The sequence below is a fragment of the Nelumbo nucifera genome, chromosome 1 (genome assembly GCF_055504915.1).
Source record: "Nelumbo nucifera cultivar China Antique chromosome 1, China Antique-T2T, whole genome shotgun sequence".
In the NCBI taxonomy this organism is placed as follows: domain Eukaryota; kingdom Viridiplantae; phylum Streptophyta; class Magnoliopsida; order Proteales; family Nelumbonaceae; genus Nelumbo; species Nelumbo nucifera.
In genome coordinates, this window is record NC_142649.1 from 161,105,530 (window position 1) to 161,129,498 (window position 23,969).

The window sequence follows — 23,969 nt, forward strand, 5'->3', positions numbered from 1 at the left end:
TTGCTTACTCGTCACTTGGATAAAGAATGAATTTATTTTTGAGTAAGTTTTAAAATATATGGGTTTATATTGTTAAAACTATTGGGCATAGATGTAACTAGTAGCATTTATTAATGAAAAATAACTTAAATATAGGACTTAATAAGAGAGAATGAAAGTTAATAATTTAAATATAAGACTTAATGATAGAGGGTTAAAGGAGATTAAAAGCATTAATTGAAATTACACTTTCAACCTCATAATTAGAGATGAATTAAATACACTATAGGCATTTTAGTCAAGAAAAATTCCACTCCCTCATTCGTACTTTTTATAATAGTATATAGATTGAGAAAATCTCAATGGGATTAAACTTAATTAAGTTTGATACATTAGAGATGGAATTAAATGGTAGTTGGAACAAGTGAGAGAGTTTTTGGGAGTTCTCTTTCAAATGCTTTTGGATCCAGACCCTATCTTCAACCATGCTTCTTGTGAGCTCCTTTGCCCAATAACTTAGCTTCATGGTACTAAGGGCCGTGGTCAATGGGATTTTGATTCCCATTGACCAAGATACCCATGTTATTTTTTCAGATTTATGTGGGGGAAAATTTATTTTTCTTAGGTATACCTGGGTATAAAGTGATACCAATGTCCCAAGTGGGTAAATAACTTTCCCACCTAAGGAAGTTGACAATACATTGATGAGGCAATATTGCCCCTTTTAATAATGGGTTTTTACGGTTAAAATGATCATTTTCTTATTTACCTGAAAAATAAAAGAACATGGGTAAGTGCATTTTATACAAGTAAATAATAGGGTAAATTACAAAGACCCCCGGTACTATGGGGTCTGTGACAAAGGACCCCCTGTACTTTGTTTTGCGACAAAGGCCCCCCTGTACTATGACCGTGAGACAAAGATCCCCTTCTGTTAGTCTTACTTACAATATTTTTTAATCCCCATACTATCCTTATAATAACTATTCAGAGAAAAATACTATTCATCTTCCCCGACCTCACAGCAGGCAGACTTCCGAAGTTCTCCCTCTCTCTCCCTTGATTTCTCTTCTTCCCTTCCCCTTTCTCTCCTCCCCTTTCTTCTTCTCGAAGAAAAGCATAGCAAATATTGAGCACGAAACTCAGTCCCAACACCATCGTAGCTGACCCAATGATTGCCGACGACGATGCTGTGGACATCATAATAACGAAATAAAAAAGGTGGCTTCTTTCTATACCACAAGCAACCAACTTTCTTCTTAAATTCATTTGTTGGTCAATCAACTCTGCTGCCCATTTGCCATTTGCTCTTTCTCCCCTCTTTCCTCTCCCTTTCCCTCTCTCTCTCTCTCTCTCTTTCTTAGAAAAACTCTGAAATTCTGAAATTCAGCTTCTCAATTGAGCGAGATAAGGATAGAATTCCAAACTCGACAATGGAGGTGGTGATACCGGCACCACCCAGCGGCATGGATTTCAACTTCAACAGCGCCTACTCTTCCCCCTACATCAGCGCTCCCACTAGTCCTACTAGGGCAGCTGCAATCTATAGTGGCTTTAGAATTCTCCATCACCAACGGCACCGGTGGCAGGGGTGGCTCTTCTTCGGTCATCCCATTTGACTGGGAACAGAAGCCTTGAAAGTTGAAATCCAGCGACACCCAGAACGATGATGACAACTTCGCCTTTGATTTCAATGGTCAGTTAGAGACAGCTTCGCTCGCCGCCGATGAATGATTCCTAGCGGAGTTGACGAGTTTGCTACTTGGAAGAGCGTTGTTTCATTGCCGAGGTCCCCAAGATCACATATCTTGAAGGGGAAAAGGATAATCCGTGAAGCGTTGTCCCCGCTACACAAGAAAGACTTTGACTCGTTCGCAGCTGCAATAGAGCAAGCGCATAAAGGATTAGAACACGGTCGAGGGAGAGAAAGGTTCTTTGGTTCGAATTTCGGCTGCAGGGGTGTTTCTACGTTTGCATGGGAAGAAAAAGAGCAACAACAAAGCACCAAATCTGCTTCGTCAAATTCAAAATCCTCTTCTACATCATCGTCGTCTTTGAAGGGGAGCAAGAAATGGAGGCTAAAAGATTTTCTGTTGTTTCAAAGAGCTTCAGAAGGTCAAGCGACGGAATCATATATAGATATTGTTTTTTTTTAATGTTTTTTAATGATTTATGCTATTTTATTTCTTCTTTGAATTTTTTTTTTTCTGATTTCTTTTATCCAGAAATTTGTTATCTATGGATGGTCAAATGTCATCACCAATCACCTTCTTCAACTCCACAAATTTCGCCGATCAATCTCAACCCCAATATATCTCTCCCTATAACCAATCTCTCTAGAGATTTTCTTCATCTCCATTATTTTTCTTGTAAAATATTTTAGTTATTTACTTCATTTTTTTTCTACTTTTTTTAGTTCATGTGGCCGGATTTGCTCCTGCTCCGACTCCGGCAACAGATTGTGGTGGCGGCGGTATGCGGTGGAAGAATGGTTCGGAGCTGAAGAAGAAAAGGTTAAAAGAACAGGATTTCTTGGAGAACAACTCCCAGATATCTTCGGTGGATTTCTTGCAAACACGGTCGGTTTCCACAGGTTTGGGGTTGTCCCTGGATGATAGGCGTATGGCTTCTTCAGGTGATTCACCTCTTTTCTCGCTCCTTGATGACGATATCGATGGGGAATTGCAAAGGCAAGAGGCGGAGATGGATCGATTCGTCAAAGTTCATGTCTGCCTTTGTATTCGATTTTTTCCCAATCCTCAAGCTTCTGGTCAACCGACAGCTCCAGTACGAGGAGAAGAGGGCCAGTTTCAGCTCACGAGTTGCGTTACACGGTGAACCGGGTGGCATCTGAGTTGAAGAAGAAGACCTTGCCATACAAACAGGGTCTTTTGGGGAGATAAAGGGGAAGGGGAAGAAGAGAGATCGGGGAGAGAGTGGACTTAGGAAGTCCGCCGCCGCTGCAACCGTTATCCCACTGCTGTTCGTGTCTCGAGGTTGGAGAAAATGAACAGTATTTTTTTCCAAATAATTATTAAAAGGGTAATATGAGAATTAAAAAATATTACAATAACAGATTTTAACGGAAGGAGGGTCTTTGTCTCAAGGAGTCTTTGTCACAAAACAAAATAGAGGGGTCTTTGTTACTAATCCCATGGTACAGGGGGTCTTTATAATTTACCTTAAATAATAATAAAATAACTTCTCCAAAAACGAACAGGCCCAAATGAACAATCTTCCGTAGCCCAGAAAAAAGATTGTGAAACAATCTAAGGTCTGAAGAACCCACCAAAATTTTTAATGTCTTGTGTATGTAAGGTCAAAGGCCCACCTGAACAATGTCCGTTGAAATTGCTTCTATGGACAAGGAACTGAGCATTCATTGTCTTACTTCTGGCCTTCGCTAGCTGGACTTGTCCCCCATTCTTTGTAAGAGAGAGCATCACCGTATTTTTCTGGCTAGCTTAATTAGCTTCCCAAGTTGAAGTGGGTTCTCCTTCTCCCTCACAGCTTCTGTACTCAGTACTGTATGGTATATATCGAATTAACAGCTTTGCTTACAAGAAAAGTTTAGTACATTGGAAGACCTCGAACCCACTAAAACATTTTTGGAGCTTCTGCCTTCTGGTTTAGAGATCTAGACCCACCACTAAATGGGTCCCTGCAGAGAGATTTCTATATGCTCATCTAAGTTGACAAGGTTAATTAAAATATATATATATATATATATATATATATATATATATATTTACCATATCTGATCTTTAGCTTTATTTTTGTTGAAGTTTCTTTTGGATCTCAATGAATTTCGTTCTTCGCTTTCCAAAATTAAACAATAAAAAACACAATTGTAATCGTCATATCATCCTAGTCTTGGCATAGGTTATCTCCTACTCTTAGACCAAATTAAAGGTGATCAATTTGGTGGGACCCATTCCAAGGTTTTTGCTTTTTCAGAAAACCAAAATTTCGGTCGTGCAATTAAAGTATTTGAAATTTTGTTCATTTGGTCGATCGTTAAAAAGCAGAGTTATATTGTGAATTTTTTAAATATTTTAACTAATTTTTAAATAAATTCTGTAAAAAACCAAAATTAATTTCAGTTATTCCAAAATATTATGAATTTTGAAATATTCTAAACATTTTGCTAAAAATTAAAAAAAAAAATTCAAAACTTTGGCCAAAATAAATTTGGACGAGATATCTAGTCAACCAGTGTCTTTAAACTTAACCCAGCAGAGGTTGAACCGTTTTTCCCTTCCAGTCAACTGTTCTATCATCTGGGTTGACGAATCATTGACAGGGTGTTGATGAGTCTTTGTATCATAACGGGTTACCGATTGACCCAAACTTGGATAGTAACCCGATCACTAATATGACCGGTTGGGTCAACAATAGATTGAAAATACTGGGTTTAATTAGGGGTATAATCTTATTTGGTCGAATTCGGATCATCTTTGTTTGGATCTTTGGATCGGATTAGATTCAGATCACTCCTATCCGATCTGATATATTATGTATTTATACATATATATATGTGTTATTTATTTATTTATAAATATATATTTTTATATTATATTTTTCTAAATTTATTATATTATTTATTTTTATAAAAATATGTATATATATATATATGATAAAAATAATTAAAAAATACTTATAATTTTTGTTTTTATTTTAAGGTCTATTGTAACTCTATGTTTTTGAACAAATACAAGTGGGTCAGCTAGGGGAGAGATTTTGACTCTCTTCTAGTCTGGCCGAACCTTTCTTTCTTCTTCTTCTTCTTCTTCTTCTTCTTCTTCTTCTTCTTCTTCTTCTTCTTCTTTCTCTTTTCTTTCTTCTTCTCTACTTCAACCTAGAATCTGCTAGGGTTTACTAACATGGTATCAGAGCTGTAAGGTCGTATCCTCATTTCTTTCTTGCTGCTGTTCTCTTTCTGGGTTCGTCGCCAACTTTCATAGTCATCTTCTTCCTTTTCGACTGACCTGAGTGGAGGTTCGATAAGGGGTTGAAAAGGAGCTGTCGTTTTGTGGGCCTGGAGGTGAGGATGCCTCCGGTCGTTGCTGTGGTGGTCGTTGGAGTGGTATACTAAACCCTCTATTCAGTATCGAAGAGGGCTGAATGTGGACAGGTATGAACACTACTGTTGTTTGTCCAAATAAGGGACTGTGAATGTTTCTTTTTGTTTCAAAAGTTGGTTGTGGTGGTGCACAGTGTGACTGATATGCATCTCAATCGTGTTCCTCTGCATTCTCTTCGTATGTATGTTGAAAGAAGAGTTGTCGACTGCTGAAGTTCACAACAGCAGTAGATTGGTGGTGGTTGTGTCGTGGTGATTGGTGTATCTATGCTTCAAAATATTTAAAAGTGATCTCCTATACCTTGTGTGTAATCAGTCTGCAGTGTGCAGCTCAAGTGTTTGATGTGAGGACTGAGTGATTTCAGTCTTAGTGTGTTGATGGTGAATGGTTTTGCAGTGTGCAGCCCAGGTGTTTGATGTGAAGACTAAGTGTGTGGTGTGTAATGTGTATTTAAAGAAGCTGGAGTTGGTGGTGTTATAAGTGAGATATGTCTTGTGAAAGAGTGTGAGGTTGTGTTGTATATTTGAAGGTGAAATAATTAAGATGGCTTCATTTGAAAATGGGAATGATAACAAAACAAGTGTCATGCTTTCTCCAGACTATCTAAGTGTTCAAATTACTTCCATCAAGTTGAATGGTGAGAATTATGTACTATGGGCAAAATCTATGAAGGTGTTCTTGAAGGCCAAGAGGAAGGTAAAACATGTAAGAGAGGAGAAACCTCCCTCTGATTCCCCTGGGTTCAGTGACTAGGAACAAGTAGATGCACAGATAATGACATGGCTCTGGAACAACATGGAACCAAAGATTAGTGTGAACTTCTTGTTCCTAGATACTGCTAAGGAAATCTGGGATCACGCTAAGAAGTTGTACTCTGGACAAGACAATACAACTAGGGTGTATCAGTTGTACCAAGAGTATTTCAATTTGAAGCAAGGGAGTCAAAGCTTGGAAGAGTACTATGCAAGTTTGAGGAATATTCATAATGAGCTCAATGTGTATCATCCTCTAACATCAGATGTTCAGATCCAACAACAGCAACGTGAGCAGTTTGATGTGACAAGGTTTCTTATGGGGTTGAAGGCTGAGTATGAGCCTGTCAGAGCACAAATATTGGGAGGATCTGCTCTTCCCTCACTTGAAGAAGTTTTTGCTCGCCTTAAGAGGACATCCATTGAGTCAGTAGAACATTATTCTCTCTCTGACAGATCTGGTTTGGTAGTGACTAAAGGGGGTGGTCGTGGAAATAGAAGTGGTGGTGTCAGGAATGGACTCCCAAGCAACCGTGGTGGTCACATGTTTAGCAGGGCTAGTGGTCGGACTGGAGGCCGAGACTCAGGAGGAGGTCGGGGAAGAGGAAGGAGTAATACTCAGAGAAAGTGTACACATTGTGGTTTAGAGGGGCATGCAGTTAATTTCTGCTATGATTTGCGTGGTGCACCCAACACTTGGGCTAACCATGCTAGGACTAAGGGTAGTGACACAATTACTAAAAGTCAGCAAACTGACCCAATCCCCTCCACATCTACTTGTGCTTCTGAGAAGGAAATGGTGAGTGTACCACGTGCAGTATATGAGCAGTTCATTCAAACATCTCAGCAGAACACCGCTACACTTGCCCATTCAGGTATGGCTTGCGTAACTTCCAAAGACTCACACTGGATCATTGACTCCGGGGCCTCGGACCATATGTCTGGGACTCATGTATTTTCTTCCCTTTCCCACTCCTCCACACCTCAAACAGTTACACTTGCTAATGGTTCTACATCTCCTATTTGTGGTGTTGGTGATGTTAATCTCTCCTCCTTGCCTTTATCATCTGTTTTATATGTTCCTAAGTTTCCTTTTAACCTTATGTCTGTCAGTAGATTAACCAAGTCTCTTAATTGTTTTGTAACCTTTTACCCTTCTTCCTGTGTGTTTCAGGATCTCAAGACGGGGAGGAAGATTGGTGGAGGGCATGAAGCAGATGGATTATATTACCTTGATGGTGGTGGTCCTCCAGTAGCTTTTCAGTCATCTCTTACTCCTCTTCAATGGCACTGCAGACTTGGTCATCCTTCTCTTAAGGCCTTGAAGTTACTGGTTCCTTCCTTAAGTCATCTTTTATCATTAGATTGTGAGTCATGTCAATTGGGTAAACATCATAGAGTCTCATTTAGTCCAAGAGTTGATAGTCGTGTCTCAAGTCCTTTCTCTTTAGTTCATTCCGATGTATGGGGTCCAATTAAAGTGGTGTCATACAATGGGTATAAGTATTTTGTAATCTTTGTTGATGACTTTTCAAGGATGACATGGATTTATCTTATGAAAGATCGCAGTGAGTTGTTCCCTATTTTTCAAAAATTTTATGCTGAAATACGCACTCAATTTGGTGTTCATATTAAAATTCTTCGCTCCGATAATGCCAAAGAATACAATTCCTCACCATTTCAGCAATACCTAGAACATCATGGGATCATTCATCAAACTTTTTGTGCCTACACCCCACAACAGAACGGTGTAGCTGAACGAAAAAATCGACATCTTCTTGAAACTGCTCGATCCTTGATGATTAATATGAATGTCCCAAAACATTTTTGGAGTGATGTTGTTCTCACGTCCTGTTTTCTGATCAATCGGATGCCCATGTCAATCCTTGGAAGTCAATCCCCTTTCTTCGTGTTGTTTCCCACTTTATCTTCATTTCCTCTTACCCCAAGAATCTTTGACTGTGTTTGTTTTGTTCAACACTTAGGGCCTGGGTTAGACAAGCTAGATGCTCGAGCTACTAAGTGTATCTTTCTTGGCTACTCAAGGACTCAGAAAGGGTACAAGTGTTATAACCCAAAATCCCATAAATCGTTTGTGTGCTCTGATGTCACCTTCTTTTAGTCAGTTCTGTTCTTCTCAGATGCTGGGATCTCTTTCTCTCCCTCTATGGTTCCCCTTCCTGTACCGGTTGTGGACATCCCTCCAGTAGCTCCTGTTTCTACTGCAGATGCACATCCTATGCCTGTTACTACTGAGAAGCCGCCAATCACTCAAGTGTATACCCGCAGAAGTGCATCGGGCCCTCTTCCACTTCAGCCCCTGTCGACAGATCCTGCTACTGCTCCTTCTCCTTCAGATCCTGATCTTCTTATTGGTCTGCGAAAAGGTAAACGTACTTGTACTTCTCACCTCATTTCACACTATGTTTCTACTGCTCACCTTGCTGCTTCTCATTGCAAATTTATATCATTACTCTCATCTATTCCCATTTCCAAGACTGTCCAGGAAGCTCTTGCCTCCCTAGGGTGGCGGCAAGCCATGGAAGAAGAACTCTCTGCTCTACAACATAATCACACATGGGAACTCACCGCTCTTCCTTCCAGTAAGCACACAGTTGGGTGTAAATGGGTCTACACAGTGAAGTATCTTCCTGATGGCAATGTGGAGCGATTGAAAGCGAGGTTGGTGGCCAAGGGTTATTCTCAGATGTATGGTGTGGACTATATGGAGACATTTTCTCCTGTGGCTAAGATTGGTTCAGTTCGGGTGCTGATTTCATTAGCTGCTATGTATGATTGGCCTCTTGTACAACTTGACATAAAAAATGCCTTCCTGCATGGTGATCTAGTTGAGGAGGTGTATATGGAGCAACCACCAGGGTTTGTTGCTCAAGGGGAGTCTGGCAAAGTGTGTAGGCTCAAAAAGGCAATTTATGGACTGAAACAATCTCCACGTGCTTGGTTTGGCAGGTTCAGTGAAGTGATGAAAGCCTTTGGGATGAAACAATGTCAGGTTGATCATTCTGTGTTCAGCTATAACTCAAAGGATGGGAAAATCTTGCTAGTCGTGTACGTGGATGATATTGTCATAACTGGGGGTGATAGCAATGGAATCAACAGGTTGAAGAAATTCTTACAGGATCACTTCAATACGAAAGATCTGGGGAAGCTGAAATATTTCCTAGGAATAGAGATTGCGAGGTCAAAACATGGGATCAACCTATGTCAGAGAAAATATGTTCTTGATCTACTTGAAGAAACAGGGTTGTTAGGTGCTAAACCAGCAGAGACTCCTATGGAACTCAATGCCAAGCTGAGTGTTGATGCGGGTGAAGAGCTTGATGATCCTGGAAGATACAGAAGGTTGGTTGGCAAATTGAACTACCTGACCATTACCCGACCAGATATATCATTTGCTGTGAGTGTGGTGAGCCAGTTTATGCAACATCCTCGGGTTCCTCACTGGGAAGCTGTTCTGAGAATTGTTAGGTACCTAAAAGGTGCTCCAGGTCGTGGTTTGTTATACCAAAGTGGTGGAACTCTTGAGATAGTAGGGTACACAGATGCTGACTGGGCTGGTTCTATATCTGACAGGAGATCAACTACAGGGTATTGTACCTTCCTCGGTGGCAATCTTGTAACTTGGAAGAGCAAGAAACAAACAATGGTAGCAAGAAGTAGTGCAGAAGCAGAGTACAGGGCTATGGCCCATACCACATGTGAGCTAGTATGGCTAAAGAACTTGCTTCAAGAGATGGGATTCTCAATTGACAAACCCATGAAACTATACTGTGATAACCAAGTTGTTGTTCACATCTCTTCCAATCCCATCTTTCATGAGAGAACTAAGCATATTGAGGTTGATTGTCACTTTGTAAGAGAGAAAGTGATAAGTGGGGTGATAACCACATCTCATGTGAGCTCAGGAAATCAATGGGCAGATCTCCTCACAAAGGGATTGTCTCGGGGAAGAATAGATTACATTTGTAACAAGCTGGGACTATATGATATATACTCTCCAGCTTGAGGGGGAGTGTTAGAATGCTCGAGTCAAGGGTATTTTGGTCATTCTGGATTATCTACTTGAGAGTGAAAGGTCTATTGTATCTGAGTTTAAGTTATGTGTCCCATCTTCTATGAGGGACAAAATGGTCTTTCCTGTAACTCTATGTTTTTGAATAAATACAAGTGGGTCAGCTAGGGGAGAGAGATTTTGACTCTCTTCTAGTCTGGCCGAACCTTTCTTTCTTCTTCTTCTTTCTCTTTTCTTTCTTCTTCTCTACTTCAACCTAGAATCTGCTAGGGTTTACTAACAAGGAAGACACCCTCAAGGGAGGCTAGCAAAGCTACCAAGCTATCCAAGTCTATATCCCTAATTGCCCTACGCAGGCCAAGGTTCCATCCAAAGCCAGAAGTGGAGGCTGAAGGGACCAAGAAAGAAGATATGGGTTCATTTTTCAAGTTTGAAAGAGCATACAATGAAGGAAATTGGTCTTTCAAAAGAGAATCTCCGACCCAAAGTTGTTCCCAGAAATTTATTCGATTACTAGAATTTAGACCATACCTGATCCAAGGGGAGAAAACTGGAAGCAGATTGTGGATAGATTTCCAAGGAAAAGCAGCTGAAGCCCTTGCCAAGATTCCAGGATCCTAGCCATTGTCTTCTAGCCCATGAATGCTAGTCACAATCTTAGTTCACAATTTATCCCTTTCCAAAGAGAACCTCCACAACCACTTCCCCAGAAGAGTCAAATTCCTTTTCTTGAAATTACCAATCCCAAGACCTCCTAGTTTTTTACACCTAGAGACCACCTCCCAACTCACCCTATGATCTCTCTTCTCCTCTCCAAGCTCCCAGAGAAAGTTCCTTATTAATTTTTCCAAAAGATTTGAAACTTTTGAGGGGATCTTAAACACTAACAGATAGTAGACAGGTAGGTTAGCTAGGGTAGACCTAATGAGAGAGACTCTTCCACCTAAAAAAAGATAATTTCTCTTCCAGGCCGCTAGCCTCTTCTCAAACCTCTCCACTACCGGAGCCCAAAAGCTAACACTCTTAGGATTATCTCCTAAAGGGAGGCCCAAATATGTCAGGGGCCAGTCCGTAATTGTACAACCTAGCTCACCTGCAAAATCCCTTAGGTCTCTTTCGTTCACATTCACTCTCGCCACACAACTCTTATCGAAGTTTACCTTGAGGTTAGATATCTGCTCAAAAAGTTGTATTGTCAACTTTAGATTTCGGATCCAATTGAAGTTCCCTCCTTCACAGAAAAGGATAGTATCATTTGCAAATTGTAGAAGAGTTAAGGGAACCTCTTCCCTTCCTACTCTCCACCCTCTTATTAGATTCCTCGAGTCTGCTCTATGGATCAATCGCCCAAGCACATCAACAATCAGGGTGAAAAGAAAAGGGGAAAGAGGATATCCTTGTCTTAGACCTCTCAACGCAGGAAATAAGTCAACCACAGTCCCGTTCACCAGGATAGAATAATGGCAAGTCCTAATACAGCCCTAGATCCACTTACACCACCTGTCGGATTGGATCAGATCCAAAGATCCAAAGATCCAACTTTGGATCAGATTGGATCAGATCCAAAAATCCAACTTACCGATAAAATTTGAATTCAAATAAACTCCTATCAGATCCAAATATACCCCGATCCATTTGCGTCCCTAAGTTTAATGTATCATTATTGTTCCTTAATAAAAAAAAGTGCCATTCCTGTTAGCATTTTCCTTCCGACAATAGTATTACCACAGTGGGCAAAAAGAAACTTTTTCAATTAGAAAAATAGATATTAACATCGTTTTGGTATTTTGGAATCTATAATATAGTTTAAACACCATGGGTAATTCATAATAATAATAATAATAATAATAATAACCAAACCGACCTAAGTACGCAAGCTACTAACATTTTAATATATGGTTTTATACATATATATAACAGAATGTGTCATTCCTGGTATTGCATTTCACCTCTTTTCAGTGGTCAACTTGTCATGTGGCAAATATCAGCTCGCTAGTACTTTGTCATGTGGCGGAAACTAGCCTTTTTTTTTATCCTTGTTTACTTGAAAATTCAGACAAATATCAAGGCTAGCTTTTTGCCTAGCAGAAATGCAATACCAGGCTGTGCCTATGGGAATAATGCATAAATGGCATTTAATATATAAATGGAGATTGTAGAATGTCTCCTAAGATGGATGTCCTTGATCCACCTAGCTTTGTTTTTGATTAGCTGATGCTGTTTCTTGTTTGGTTTTCAGTTAATGTTATTTTTCTTTACCAAAAAAAGAAGGCACCTACATAATTTTTGGAAAACCCACTTGATGAAACTAGGCCAAGCCATTATTATTATTTTTTTCTTTTTGAAGTTGGGAAGTCATAGCTTTTTCAACCTCTTCTGCAAGCCACTGTATACCATATAACTCTCTCTTTAACCGAGCCATGGATTGAAGAACCAAAGGTTTGCACTGGTGTTTTATCCAACTCCAATCCTAGTAGATATCCCATTTGCATAATGGCCACTATAATCCTATAAAGATAAGAAAATTTTACAAGCTAAGTTCAAATACTCTTTAAACCTATTTAAATTGACTCGTCTCAAATGTGTGTGTGAGAGAGATAGAGAGAAGGGAGAAGGCAAATATCAAATCACCACTCATGACTAGAGAGACCAAGGAAGCACTAACTAGGATTACATGTTAGTGAAAAGCAAATCTACAAAATCTACTTAAAATGATTTTGGTTCCTCCTTTTCTTTTAGGCTTAGAGAGAGAGAGAGAGAGCTTCACATTTAACATGGGTGGCTATCTGCTCTAAAGAGGTATTGAAGTAAAAAAATAAAGAAAGAAAAGGTGGGAAAAGCATGCTTGGAATCCAAACTTCCTTAATAAAATGGTCACACCTTCTTCACTTTTCAGTGTGGCAGCCTTACATAATCCTTACATCATATGGACTATATAATGGACTTCCTCAATAGAAAATTGAAGAAAGCCTTTCTAATATATATTTGAGAATGGGAAAGGGAAAGATATCATGTTCCTCTGTAACTTTATATTCATGATCCTACTCATTTCATTTCTTAATTTTTTATTCAAAAAACGATCTACCATTTGCATCAATGAATTTAATTCTTCATGCATTAGCAAGTTGACTTCATTCAATGAGCATTAAAGAGCCCAAGCACTACTACTCAGTATTAGAATCTTATTTTAATTTGTTATAAGGTCACTAATTTTTTCCCAACTCATGATGATCATCATAAGTACTATTCAACCAGTCACATTATTTTCTACAGTAAAACTAATATAAATATTAATAAGCTAAGACTGTCATTTGTAATAAAATAGTGGTCCATGTAATCATTGATCATAAAGATGTAATCATTTTGTTAGGTTGTTTTATGAACTAGCTAGAGATCTTGTAGGGGTCAATCGGATGGTAGGTTTTGCTTGTGAGGTCATATTTCTTAGGAGTCTTTATTACTTGTGAAGCATAATGATGATCTATAACTCAGATCACTGAGCAAACCCTTCGATCTTTTATGTAGAAACTTGTGTTGAACATATTTAAAAAATAAACATTTTGAAATCATTGAATCATTGTTCCCTTATATACATCCTTTTTTCAGAATTCCATATACCAAAAGAATATAGAAGATAACTTCATAGACCATTTTGTAATTCTTTTATATTTATATGGAACTGGTTCAAAAAAGTTACCCTCGCCAATTGTAAATTAAAAGGATGAACATTTTCTTAATTTATGTAGAAACAGTCAATAGTCTTTGTAGAATTACAATATATGACTATATGAGACTAGTAGGTAAAATTAAAATATTCCTTACATTCAGTACAACTATACCAGTAGACCCTACATAGATCCCTTGGAAAAAATGAGTAAACCATTTTAATGCTTCCAGCTAATCAATAGATAAATAGATTTTTCTTTCTTTCTTTCTTTCTATTTTTTGTTTTTTTTGAAAAGGATTGTTATTATATCAAATAATTCCTTGCAATGGAAAAAAATAAATAAGAGGAGAATCTCATATCTCAAAAAAGAGAAAATTTCTGATTAGTACCATCTATTTTGGGCCTAATGTCACTTTGGTCCATCAATTTTAAAGCGCAACAATTTAGTACCTGAACTTTCAAAATATACCAATCCAGTATTTGCCATTAACCAGCTATTAAGTGGCATTTGGAAAGACACAAAATACCCTTTGAGTGTCATCTGACTCTCTTTATCAACCATCCAGACATTGATAAAAAGGAACAGTCCCAAACCCTTGCCTCTTCTATTAAAAAAAGTTGGAATCACTATAATTCCAATTGAGACATGACCCCGACTTTTTTGAATAAAAGAGACAAGGATTTGGGATTGTTCATTTTTTATGAACATTTGGATAGATGATAAAGAGAATTAGATGACATTTGAAGGGCATTTTGTGTCTTTTCAAATGCTACTTAACAACTAGTTAACAGATTGGCTAATGACAAGTACTGGATTGACATGTTTTGAAAGTTCAGGTATTGAATTGTCATGTTTTAAAGTTTGGGGACCAAAGTGAGACTAAGCCCAAAGTAAGGGTACTAATCAGGAATTTTCCAAAAAAAATCCTATCCAAAAGATGGATAATCATCGAAGTGGATCGGTTTTTAGTGAAGGAAATCTTTGCAATTGGGCTGACAATTGAATGCCTTGGATTTACAAGGATATGCACTTAATATGTAGATAATGGTGATAGAAATATTATCTCATGCATGCCAAAACTTAATATGTAAGAGTTCAAATCAGCCCCCACAAGATTGCCACCCACACAGCACATCTCCGCCATGTATTGAAAACATCTCCCGATGATGACATCATTATTTCTGATATTATCATTGAGAGATGTTCCCAATACACGTCAGGGATATGCTGTGGGATATTGTGGGGGGCTGATTTGATCTCAATATATAATAGCTCTATGAGTTAATGAATTCTCTATTTTCATGGACTATTATTATTAATTAATAGGGAATCAAAAATTATATGAAATCAGAATATATAAACTTTAGTACGATTGTCTCTAGCTAGCTATAGCTAATTAGATAAAAGGTGTAAGAAAACAAGATAATAAAGAATAAGAGGTGATTCAAATGTCAAGATAGCAAAAACAATACGTATAGATCGATAAATCTTCTTATGTCAAAATATATTGTTATATCATTCTTGATTACTGATATTTTGTTAATATATAGTTTTAGTTGATTGACCTTATGATGTATGACCTCCCTTTTGTTAATTTCATTTTGTATCATATTCATTTGTGAGTAATAAATTCAGCATGCTTCTCAACCTTGCATGCTAATAATTAAAAAAAAAGTGGGAAAATAGGAAAAAAGAATTTATGGAAATGATTAGGAGCCATGACATCATTCTCTGAAGATCACATTGGTAAGAGGAATCATGGGTTCTCAATAACAATGTTGCCCTGGTGAGGCACAAGAAGAATTAGTTAATAGACATGCAATTAACTCCAAGAATTCATTATAGGATTGCATCAATTCTTAATTTAGGGATGGCAACAGTATGGGTTTGGGGAGGGTTTTATAAATTCTAGACTCCTTTTCAAAATCTCCCAACCTGTATTTGCCCAAAAACCCATAGCAGGTTGGATTTTGAGAATCCAAACCCTCTCCGTATTCAAGAGTAGGGTGAGCAGGGTTTATAACCTATATCTAATTTCTTATTATTTTTTGTTATATGTAAGCAATAAATAAGTAAAAGAACATGAACAAATAGTAAAGTTTTTAATTATTTTATTAAGACATGTAAAAAATACATAAATTATGTCATTTACAAAAAAATTAACAATTATTAAATTCTACACCTATTACATAAAGATTTCACAAGGTTTTCGGCAATGTACGAGTCAAGGAGGATTGGGTTTAGCCTAATACCATACCCGTATGAATTGTACAATCTCAAAACCTGTCTCCGCCCCAAAATCCACCCTTCAAGCAACAAAAGCCCATTCTGTCAGGGTGGGTAGGGGCGGGTATCCACCAAGTAGGGTAGAAATTGCCATCCCTACTTAGATTCTAGACAACAATTTGGATGAAGGTTAAAGAAAGGGGGTTCTCTAGATGGGTCAGCCAGTCTGGCCCAATTATCATCAATATCAAACATATCATCACATTTGATTCTTGATTGCCACTCTGCAGACATGGATTAGCCGGTAGTGCTGATGGGGATGACACTTGGAGAGACAATTTTGTGTTGGGTATAGAATGAATGGAAGTGCAAAGAGAGACAATGTAAATTGAATTGTACCACCTTTTAGTACCAGAATCATTGCTCAAGAAGAAAAGGTATGATACAGAGGATATTAAGTTGAGAGTTGGAAAAAGGAATGAAGAGAAACGTAAGAGATGGTAGAAAGATAAGAGGCAAATTTTCATCAAGACATCATGTTGTTTGCCAACACAGGCATAAGTAGCATCTCACCTTGGTTACGTAACTAAAGCTCCCTTTGCATAAATAAACAACCAATAAACACCTCTCTCTCCCTCTCTCTAACTTAACCTATACCATGGAGGACGGATCCAACCCGCAAATCCGACTCAACTCAACATGAAAAAACAGGGTTAGGGTCTCATATTTAGTTATCCAAATGTGAAAATGACCGACCTGACCTGACAAAAAAAAAAAAGGGTTGGGCTGGGTTGGGTCATGAGTCAACCTGTTGACCCGATTGTCAAGTCTAATTGGGATTATTTATGTATTGTTAGAAGTTTCCACTCATTAATTTTTTCTATTTAGTCTTTACTTTTTATTATTTACTTTTTAAATTGTTAAATGTTCAAGTTTTTTATTTTATATTTAGAATTTTAAGGTTAATTTTTTTAATTTTAACATTTTTCATGTAATTTTTTTTTTATCTTTTTAGATTTAATTATTTTTTGGGATGACCTAAATTGATCCATGGGTCAACCCTAACCCAAACATTTAGAGTTAGGGTCTAGCATTTTGACAATCCAACCCGAAATCAATCCAAAGTACTTTGACCCAACCCGAACCCGACCCACCCAACCCAATTGCCAGGTCTAATACCAGAATCTCAAGATGATGCCGGTTGTGAATTGTTTGTGATAAGGAGTTTTAGGGGTTGTTAGGGGCACATCTCTAACCGACGCCCAATGCGTAGGATATGAGCATACGAACATTATGGGGTGGGGCGTATTGAGCATCCTCAGTCGTATGTGGTACAGTAACAGAAACAACTGAAAATTAAGGTAAATTACATATATGAGCATACGAGAACGAGAGAGGGAGGGAGAGCTGTTCTCTGAATTAAGTCGTGCTTCGAGTTCAACCTGAAATGTTCTCTTCTTTCATTTACCTTCTTTATCTCTGAGAGCTTTGTGAAAGGTTGAATCATCTCTTTGAATTCAGAGATTTCTGTGTAAAAATGTCTCCAAATGCAATTAAGAAATCTGGAATTATCCATCATTCTTTTAAGGGTATTCCCGCCAAAAGTTCTGCTCTAATGGGAGAACAGTTGTTGATTTGTTCTCGTGGAAGATAGAAGGTCTAGATAGGCATTGTGGCGGTAAGAAAACGTTGGTCTTGAGGTCGACCCAAAAAGTTGAAAGTATTGGCTGAAAGTCTAGGATTTTCTTTTCCTTTTGTTCTCTTCTCGTCGATTTCAATCTGCTTAAATTTCTTCCTTCGAGAATCGTTGTTTGATTGAAAGTAGAGTTAGCACCAAACTAAACGAAGGGTTCTACGGTTATCCTGAAATTTATGGCTAAATGCTCGAACAGAGTGAATTGCGTAGAGGTTTTCGTCACTGATCTTGCTAATTTGATTTTCTAGTGACCCTGAGGACTTGGAAGACCGCAGTTTGATTAAGTGTAGGGTTCCTCTACTTTTAGTTATCGAGGGAGAGGTAGATGGATCATCTGCTGCTTCCTACTGTTGGACCTCCCATAAAAAGGCGAGCTGGTTTGCGAAGGAAACAGGCGGGAAGAGGTTCTTACAGAGGCAGTTAAAGACTGGAGTTGAGAAACTTTGTGTGGGTTTCAAGGTTTAAACCTGGGAATTTTGTCGGAGTGTGAGAATTTTGGTCGGTCAAAAATGGGTACTCTGTTGCAGCAAACCCTCAGAAGCCTCTGTTTCAACACAGAGTGGAAATATGCCGTCTATTGGAAGCTTAAACGTAGAGCCCGCATGTATGTTTTCTTTTCTTTTTTTCCTTTTCTTTACTTTCTTTTCGATGTATTCATTTATACGAGCTGCTAATATGTTTTCTTTTGAGCCCACTGTCACGTTCTTTGTCAGTGGACAAATGCATTGTTCTTCACCATTTGTTCATGGAGCTTGATGTTCATATTGGCATTTGTTTTTAATTTCCAGATTTGCGTTGGTTGATTGCTTCTGAACATGATCCTTTCCACATACATTACTTATTGGCTGTCCAAGGAAGCAAAATTGGCGGGTTGGTTCCGGCTAATTTTGCAGTAATGCTAAATCTTCGGCATTAGAAGAGATTTTCAAAAAATGTTGATTTTGCACCACTATTTTCTGTACTATATCTGCATCAGATGTTATTAAATGAGTTGCAATTTCTTACATTGTTCTTTTTTATTTTGTCCGTTGTGCTTCCTTGATGATTAGAACTTGTTGATTGATTTTAAATTAAGTATTTGAAAATGGTGGAACAGAGCTTGAGCACACCTTCTGTCCCTTGTGAAGGCTTTCTTTGTTCTCCAAGGCTGTTCCCTATAATCTGGTGTTTTTTTTTTGAAAATTTGAAATTTATCCTTGAACCACTATTGTGATCCATATGGAAAATAAGCAACCTGGAAGAGAAATTTGCTGTGATTTATTTTGATATGCATTCCTCCTCAAGAGTCATTTGGAAGGTGATTCCAAATTGATCTGACATTAGAAGAGATCCTGGTGTGTTTGCCCAGGCTAATTTAGGGGTAATGCTAAATCTTTGAAATTCGAAGAGATCTTCAAAAATCATGATTTTGCATCATGTTCTGTATGGTATCTGTTCCAATGTGTTATATTGAGTTGCATATTTTTTTGTCTAGTTCTTTTGTCTTGAGAACTTCTTTGATGCTGAATGGAACTTGTTGATTGATTTGAACTTGGCCTAACTTGACTCAATTTGAAGGGTCCTGAAAACAGAAGTTGAACATTATATTACACAGTAGTATATTTTTCAATTACAACATGTAAGCATACGATTGCTTCCTAGGTTGACTCTAAGTTTTTAAGGTTCCTATTAAAAATTATAAGAATAAGTAATCAATGTTATATTGAAAAGACAACCACTGCATGTTGGATATTCAACTTTCTGAGGATGATAGACTTGCTTAGCCAATCATTAATGTTAATATGTTTCTAATTTTAGTTGTTAACTATGTTTGATTAGTTGTTACATGCTGATCTAAGGTTGTTATTTTTCCATCTTTGATTTTTTGGGGAATGTATCTTAATTTCAGGATGTTGATTTGGGAGGATGCTTATTATGATAAACCTGAACAATCCAATCCTTCAGAGTATATGTGCTTTAGAGATGCCCATGTGAAGATAAATGATGGACTACAGGATCCGCTTGGATTAGCCCTGGCAAAGATGTCATACCTTGTATATTCTCTAGGGGAAGGGTATGATAACTACACTCTATGCCATGAGTTATCTCAAAATGTTTTCTTCTTTCAGGCTCTATTCTGCAAAAATTCAATCTAAGATTTGTCTTTCCAAGAGAAGAGAAAATTGATTTACAGGAAATCATCTACTATGATGTGAAGCAGATATATGGGTTTTATGTTCTTGTTTTTTGTATTGTAGCAAATCACTCTCATTTAACAACAGATATGGCACTGAACAGAACATAATGGCAAAACAGGATTCTCGTAGCTGGCCCCCATATTGTTGGGACAAGGTTTAGATGATGATGATGATGATGTCTGTGTCCATGATAATCATAGATTTTTCAAATTCTTCCTCATATATGTATGTTTATGTCATGTTAAACTTGTGTTTGTTTGCTTGCATGCTTGGTCATACATATGTGCTTTTAGTTGAATACCAATAATGACAAATATGATTCAATTGTATCAATTGTTTCTTTATTGAGCAGGATTATTGGTCAAGTGGCACTTACTGGAAGACATCAATGGATTTTTTCAGATACTCATACATCTAGTTCTTGGTCATCATCTGAGGTGAGGAATTTCCTTGTTCAACATAAAGCTAAGGTTTAAGGTGTATTCACTGTTCAACATGATATTATTATACTTATTACTTCATTTTGGTAATTCCAGTACTGTGATGGATGGAAAACTCAATTTGCAGCTGGGATTAAAGTATGCTTTCTCTCTCTCTCTCTCACCCCCTTTAATATTTGATTCTCATTCATGCATCTAATTCAACAATACAGAGTCACACACAGAAAAGTTTGAATGTTTGATATGAAACTCCAATCTTACCAAGGCTGGTGGTGCCATGCCTTTCATTCCTAAATACTTGTTAATTAGCTGATCTGGACTAGCATTCTCAAATAGAACAAGATAGTGAAACAAAGGTGTCCAATGAATGGTTATGCCATTTAATTGATCTGATTTTTGTTAAGTTGCCTTATTGACAGGGAGCACAAAGATTATAGTTGTTAGTGTGCAATAAGACACTATATGTTCTGAACATATATATCATGTATATGTGGCCAAAATTTCTTTTAAATATTGCAAGTGCTGAATCCTGTTTATACAAAATTCTTTAAATCTTGCAGATAAGGTAGTAGCCCATACTGTTCACATGTTTATGCTCATCACCCTTCCCTATGCAGTAAGTCTCTTTCCCCCTCCACCCCCAAGAAAGCTGTTATGGGCCCGCGCGTAGGATCTTGTCACGGGTCGGTCCACGGGGAGAAAGCCCTGCTTTCCCTTGCGCCTTCCCTTGCGTGCAAAACCTATTGTGGAAAACCGAATGGGTGATTTGTCCAAGAGACCACCCGAACTCTCCTCACTCTTTTCTTGACTGGAAAACTGAATGCCTTTACTTCAACTCGTAGCTCCTTAAATAGGAGATTTACAAAAGGAAATTCCTTGTTGGATTCGGCTAGGCTAAGGTAATCCAACTCAAACTCAAACTCCTAATTACCTACTTCTAATGGTAACACAATTCTTACTTAAGAAGATAAGATAAGATAAGATAGGGATAAGGATAAGGATAAGGAATGATGTAGCTGGCGGTGAGTTGGCGGGCAGAGCTGATGTGGTAAGATAAGTGTGGACCCACCCTGATGAGTTGTCATGTGGGCCCCACCCTACTGCTGCTGCCGGCCGGTGTGCGCGTCTCGCAGTGCTGCTGCCGTGTGGTGCGTGCTGTGCGCTGTCGGGCGATGCGTGATACGCGCTGCCGGGCGGTGCGTGTTGCAAGGTGGTGCATGCTGTGCGCTGCCGGGCGGTGCCTGCTGCTGTGCGTGCTGCGTGCTGCCAGGCGGTGCGTGCTGGGCGTTGCTGGGCGGTGCGTGCTGCTGTGCGGCGCTGCCAGGCGGTGTTTGCTGTTGTGTGGCTTGCTGCCTATGACTGCATCGCAGTGCGTTGCCGGGTGGTATGTCCATAACATCACACCCCTCCTGGACAACGAGCTTGTCCTCAAGCTCGAATTCTGGATACGTGGCTTGGGACTCTGCCAATGGATCAAATGGCTGCACACTATCTCTCAGTCCACCAACAGCATGAACAACAGGGACTGCCCCATAGCTCAGTGCATAAAGCTGGTTCAGTCCCCATGGCTCAAATCTAGAAGGCATGAGTAGGATGTTTGCACCAGCAGTTATTCGATGGGCCATTTTCACAGAGGAACCAACCCAACCCCTGACCTTGTCATGGTGTTGGCTCTCAAAATGTTTGAGAAGCTGTTCCCGGTCAGGTCTCCCAGTGCCCAGCATACTAGTTGCACATCCTGGTCCACCATCGAAGGAATGGACTCAGCAACGAGATCAACACCTTTCTGATGGTCAAGCCTGCCAATGAACCCAATCAGAGGAACATTCTCCCGAAGAGGAAGACCAAGCTCCCTCTATAGAGCTGCTTTGCATTGAGGCTTGCCAGTCTGAAGAGTCTCCGCAGGGTAATTGCTGTAGCCATCCGATGCCAGGTAAACATCTAACTGTGGGTTCCCTTCGTTTGCATCAATCCCATTCACGATGCCCTTCAACTTCCAATCAAACTCATTTATTATTTGATGCAGACCCCAGCCACCTTCTTTAGTTTTCAACTCCTAGGCGTAACCATGGCTTACAGTGACTACACAATCTGCTGCTCTCAGGCCAGCTGCAAGGACATTGAAGTGTTCCCCACCTCCTGGGTCATATAGTTTGAAATAGTTTTGTGGAAGATCCACATAACGAAAATCGCGTACTGGACCACGACCCCAGTGTGCTATGTTGTGGATCACAAGAACGCACCGGGTATGCTTACAGATGAGAACCTCAAGAGCAGCCTCCCTATCCTGCCCATCCACCTTATATCTCTTGCGCACTCCTGTTTCTTGGGCTTCTGCACAGTTACCATACCGTGGTGCCACAACCCTAACTCTATGTCCACGCCGAGCCAAAGCCTTCGGTAAAGCCCCAGCAACATCGCCAAGCCCACCTGTCTTCAACCAAGGAGCGCATTCTGCAGGTACCAATATAATGTTCGTGACATTGTCCCCGGCCAAAGGAGGAGACTTTACAGTTTCATCCTCCGTGCGCTGATCCTTGGGAATAACTGCGGCTGTAGGGGCAGCGATCTGCTATTCGCTGGATGTCTCTGCCCAGTCTGGACGGCGACTGTTTGTGTTGGCGATTCCCTCAGAACTCCTTTCTTTGTTGGAGAGGAATGCTTCCAGCCGGTGTCGCAGCTCCCGGACATCTTCCTTGACTTCACGAACCTCCATGCTAGTTTCTGCTAGCCTATGTTCCAGTTCGTTGACCTTGGATGATAACTGCTCCATATCGCCCGTGACGTTTGGCTCTGTTACCAGAATGTTATGGGCCCGCGCGTAGGATCTCGTCACGGGTCGGTCCACGGGGAGAAAGCCCTACTTTCCCTTGCGCCTTCCCTTGCGTGCAGAACCTGTTGTGGAAAACCGAATGGGTGATTTGTCCAAGAGACCACCCGAACTCTCCTAATGGGTGATTTGTTCAAGAGACCACCTGAACTCTCCTCACTCTTTTCTTGACTGGAAAACTGAATGCCTTTACTTCAACTCGTAGCTCCTTAAATAGGAGATTTACAAAAGGAAATTCCTTGTTGGATTCGGCTAGGCTAAGGTAATCCAACTCAAACTCAAACTCCTAATTACCTACTTCTAATGGTAACACAATTCTTACTTAAGAAAATAAGATAAGATAAGATAGGGATAAGGATAAGGAATGATGTAGCTGGCAGCGAGTTGGCGGGCAGAGCTGATGTGGTAAGATAAGTGTGGACCCACCCTGATGAGCTGTCATGTGGGCCCCGCCCTACTGCTGCTGCCGGATGGTGCGCGCTGCCAGGCGATGCGTGCTGCGCGCTGCCGGGCGGTGCGTGCTGCTGTGCGGCGCTGCCGGGCGGTGTCTGCTGCTGTGCGTGCTGCTGCCTATGACTGCGCCGCAGTGCGCTGCCGGGCGGTGTGTCCATAACAAAAGCCCTCTACCCACCTACCGCAGAAAGGAGTTGCAATTTTTTTTCTTATTTAGTAATTAAAAAGAGAACTGATGGCTAATATTGGGGCAGAAAACTGCAATACATGGTGGGAAACGGGTCCAACATGGAAAATGCCATTTTACAAAGATCTGACACATCATCTCTCTACATATCCAGAAACCAAATTGCCAAGGGCTTCATAGCTATTCGGAACTGAATATCTTTTGCCTGTGTATATTGGAGAATTACAGTACATGTCAATTGGATTTCATAACCTATGGACATTGAGAATTGCGAATATGATATGTTAATCTAGTTAAGACTGTACTGTCCAGGCTCATTAATGGAATTGCGTACAAGATAACTTGGGTAGTTGGGTAAAACAGGCTAAACCTAAACCATCTGATGGATGTGATTCTTCTGAGTGGTTACAAAATATATGGATGGAGATCCAAGACCAGTAAGGA

At 39.5% G+C, this 23,969-nt stretch overlaps 2 protein-coding genes and 1 pseudogene across 11 annotated transcripts in view; 2 read left to right on the forward strand and 1 right to left on the reverse strand.

Annotated features, from left to right (window-relative positions):
* The first annotated feature begins 674 nt into the window (after positions 1 to 674).
* LOC104610044 (uncharacterized) lies at positions 675 to 5,744 on the forward strand. 2 transcript variants are annotated; one of them, XR_016080514.1, is made up of 2 exons: positions 675 to 2,094; positions 2,205 to 5,744. XR_016080514.1 is itself a non-coding variant. In XM_010276500.3 (2 exons), exons 1-2 carry the CDS (start codon positions 1,710 to 1,712, stop codon positions 2,815 to 2,817), a joined length of 807 nt encoding a protein of 268 aa, XP_010274802.1. In that variant the 5' UTR covers positions 844 to 1,709; the 3' UTR covers positions 2,818 to 3,689. The 2 variants fall into 2 exon arrangements, 1 of the variants encoding a protein (XP_010274802.1); XM_010276500.3 differs by having other exon boundaries at positions 844 to 2,094; positions 2,396 to 3,689.
* Positions 5,745 to 17,056: 11,312 nt separating this feature from the next.
* LOC104610047 (transcription factor EMB1444-like) overlaps positions 17,057 to 23,969 on the forward strand; it is a 47,940-nt gene continuing 41,027 nt past the window's right edge. For 4 of the 9 annotated variants that reach the window (XM_010276508.3, XM_010276510.3, XM_010276509.3 and 1 more), the window contains exons 1-4: positions 17,058 to 18,042; positions 19,327 to 19,491; positions 19,968 to 20,052; positions 20,152 to 20,193. In XM_010276508.3, the coding sequence (XP_010274810.1) occupies positions 17,948 to 18,042; positions 19,327 to 19,491; positions 19,968 to 20,052; positions 20,152 to 20,193 (387 nt within the window). In that variant the 5' untranslated portion in view covers positions 17,058 to 17,947. Of the gene's footprint in view, positions 18,043 to 19,326; positions 19,492 to 19,967; positions 20,053 to 20,151; positions 20,194 to 23,969 lie in introns of all 9 variants that reach the window. The other 5 variants (XM_010276504.3, XM_010276505.3, XM_019199875.2 and 2 more) reach the window with 4 other exon arrangements.
* On the reverse strand, positions 21,153 to 22,828 carry LOC104591195 (granule-bound starch synthase 2, chloroplastic/amyloplastic pseudogene; annotated as a pseudogene).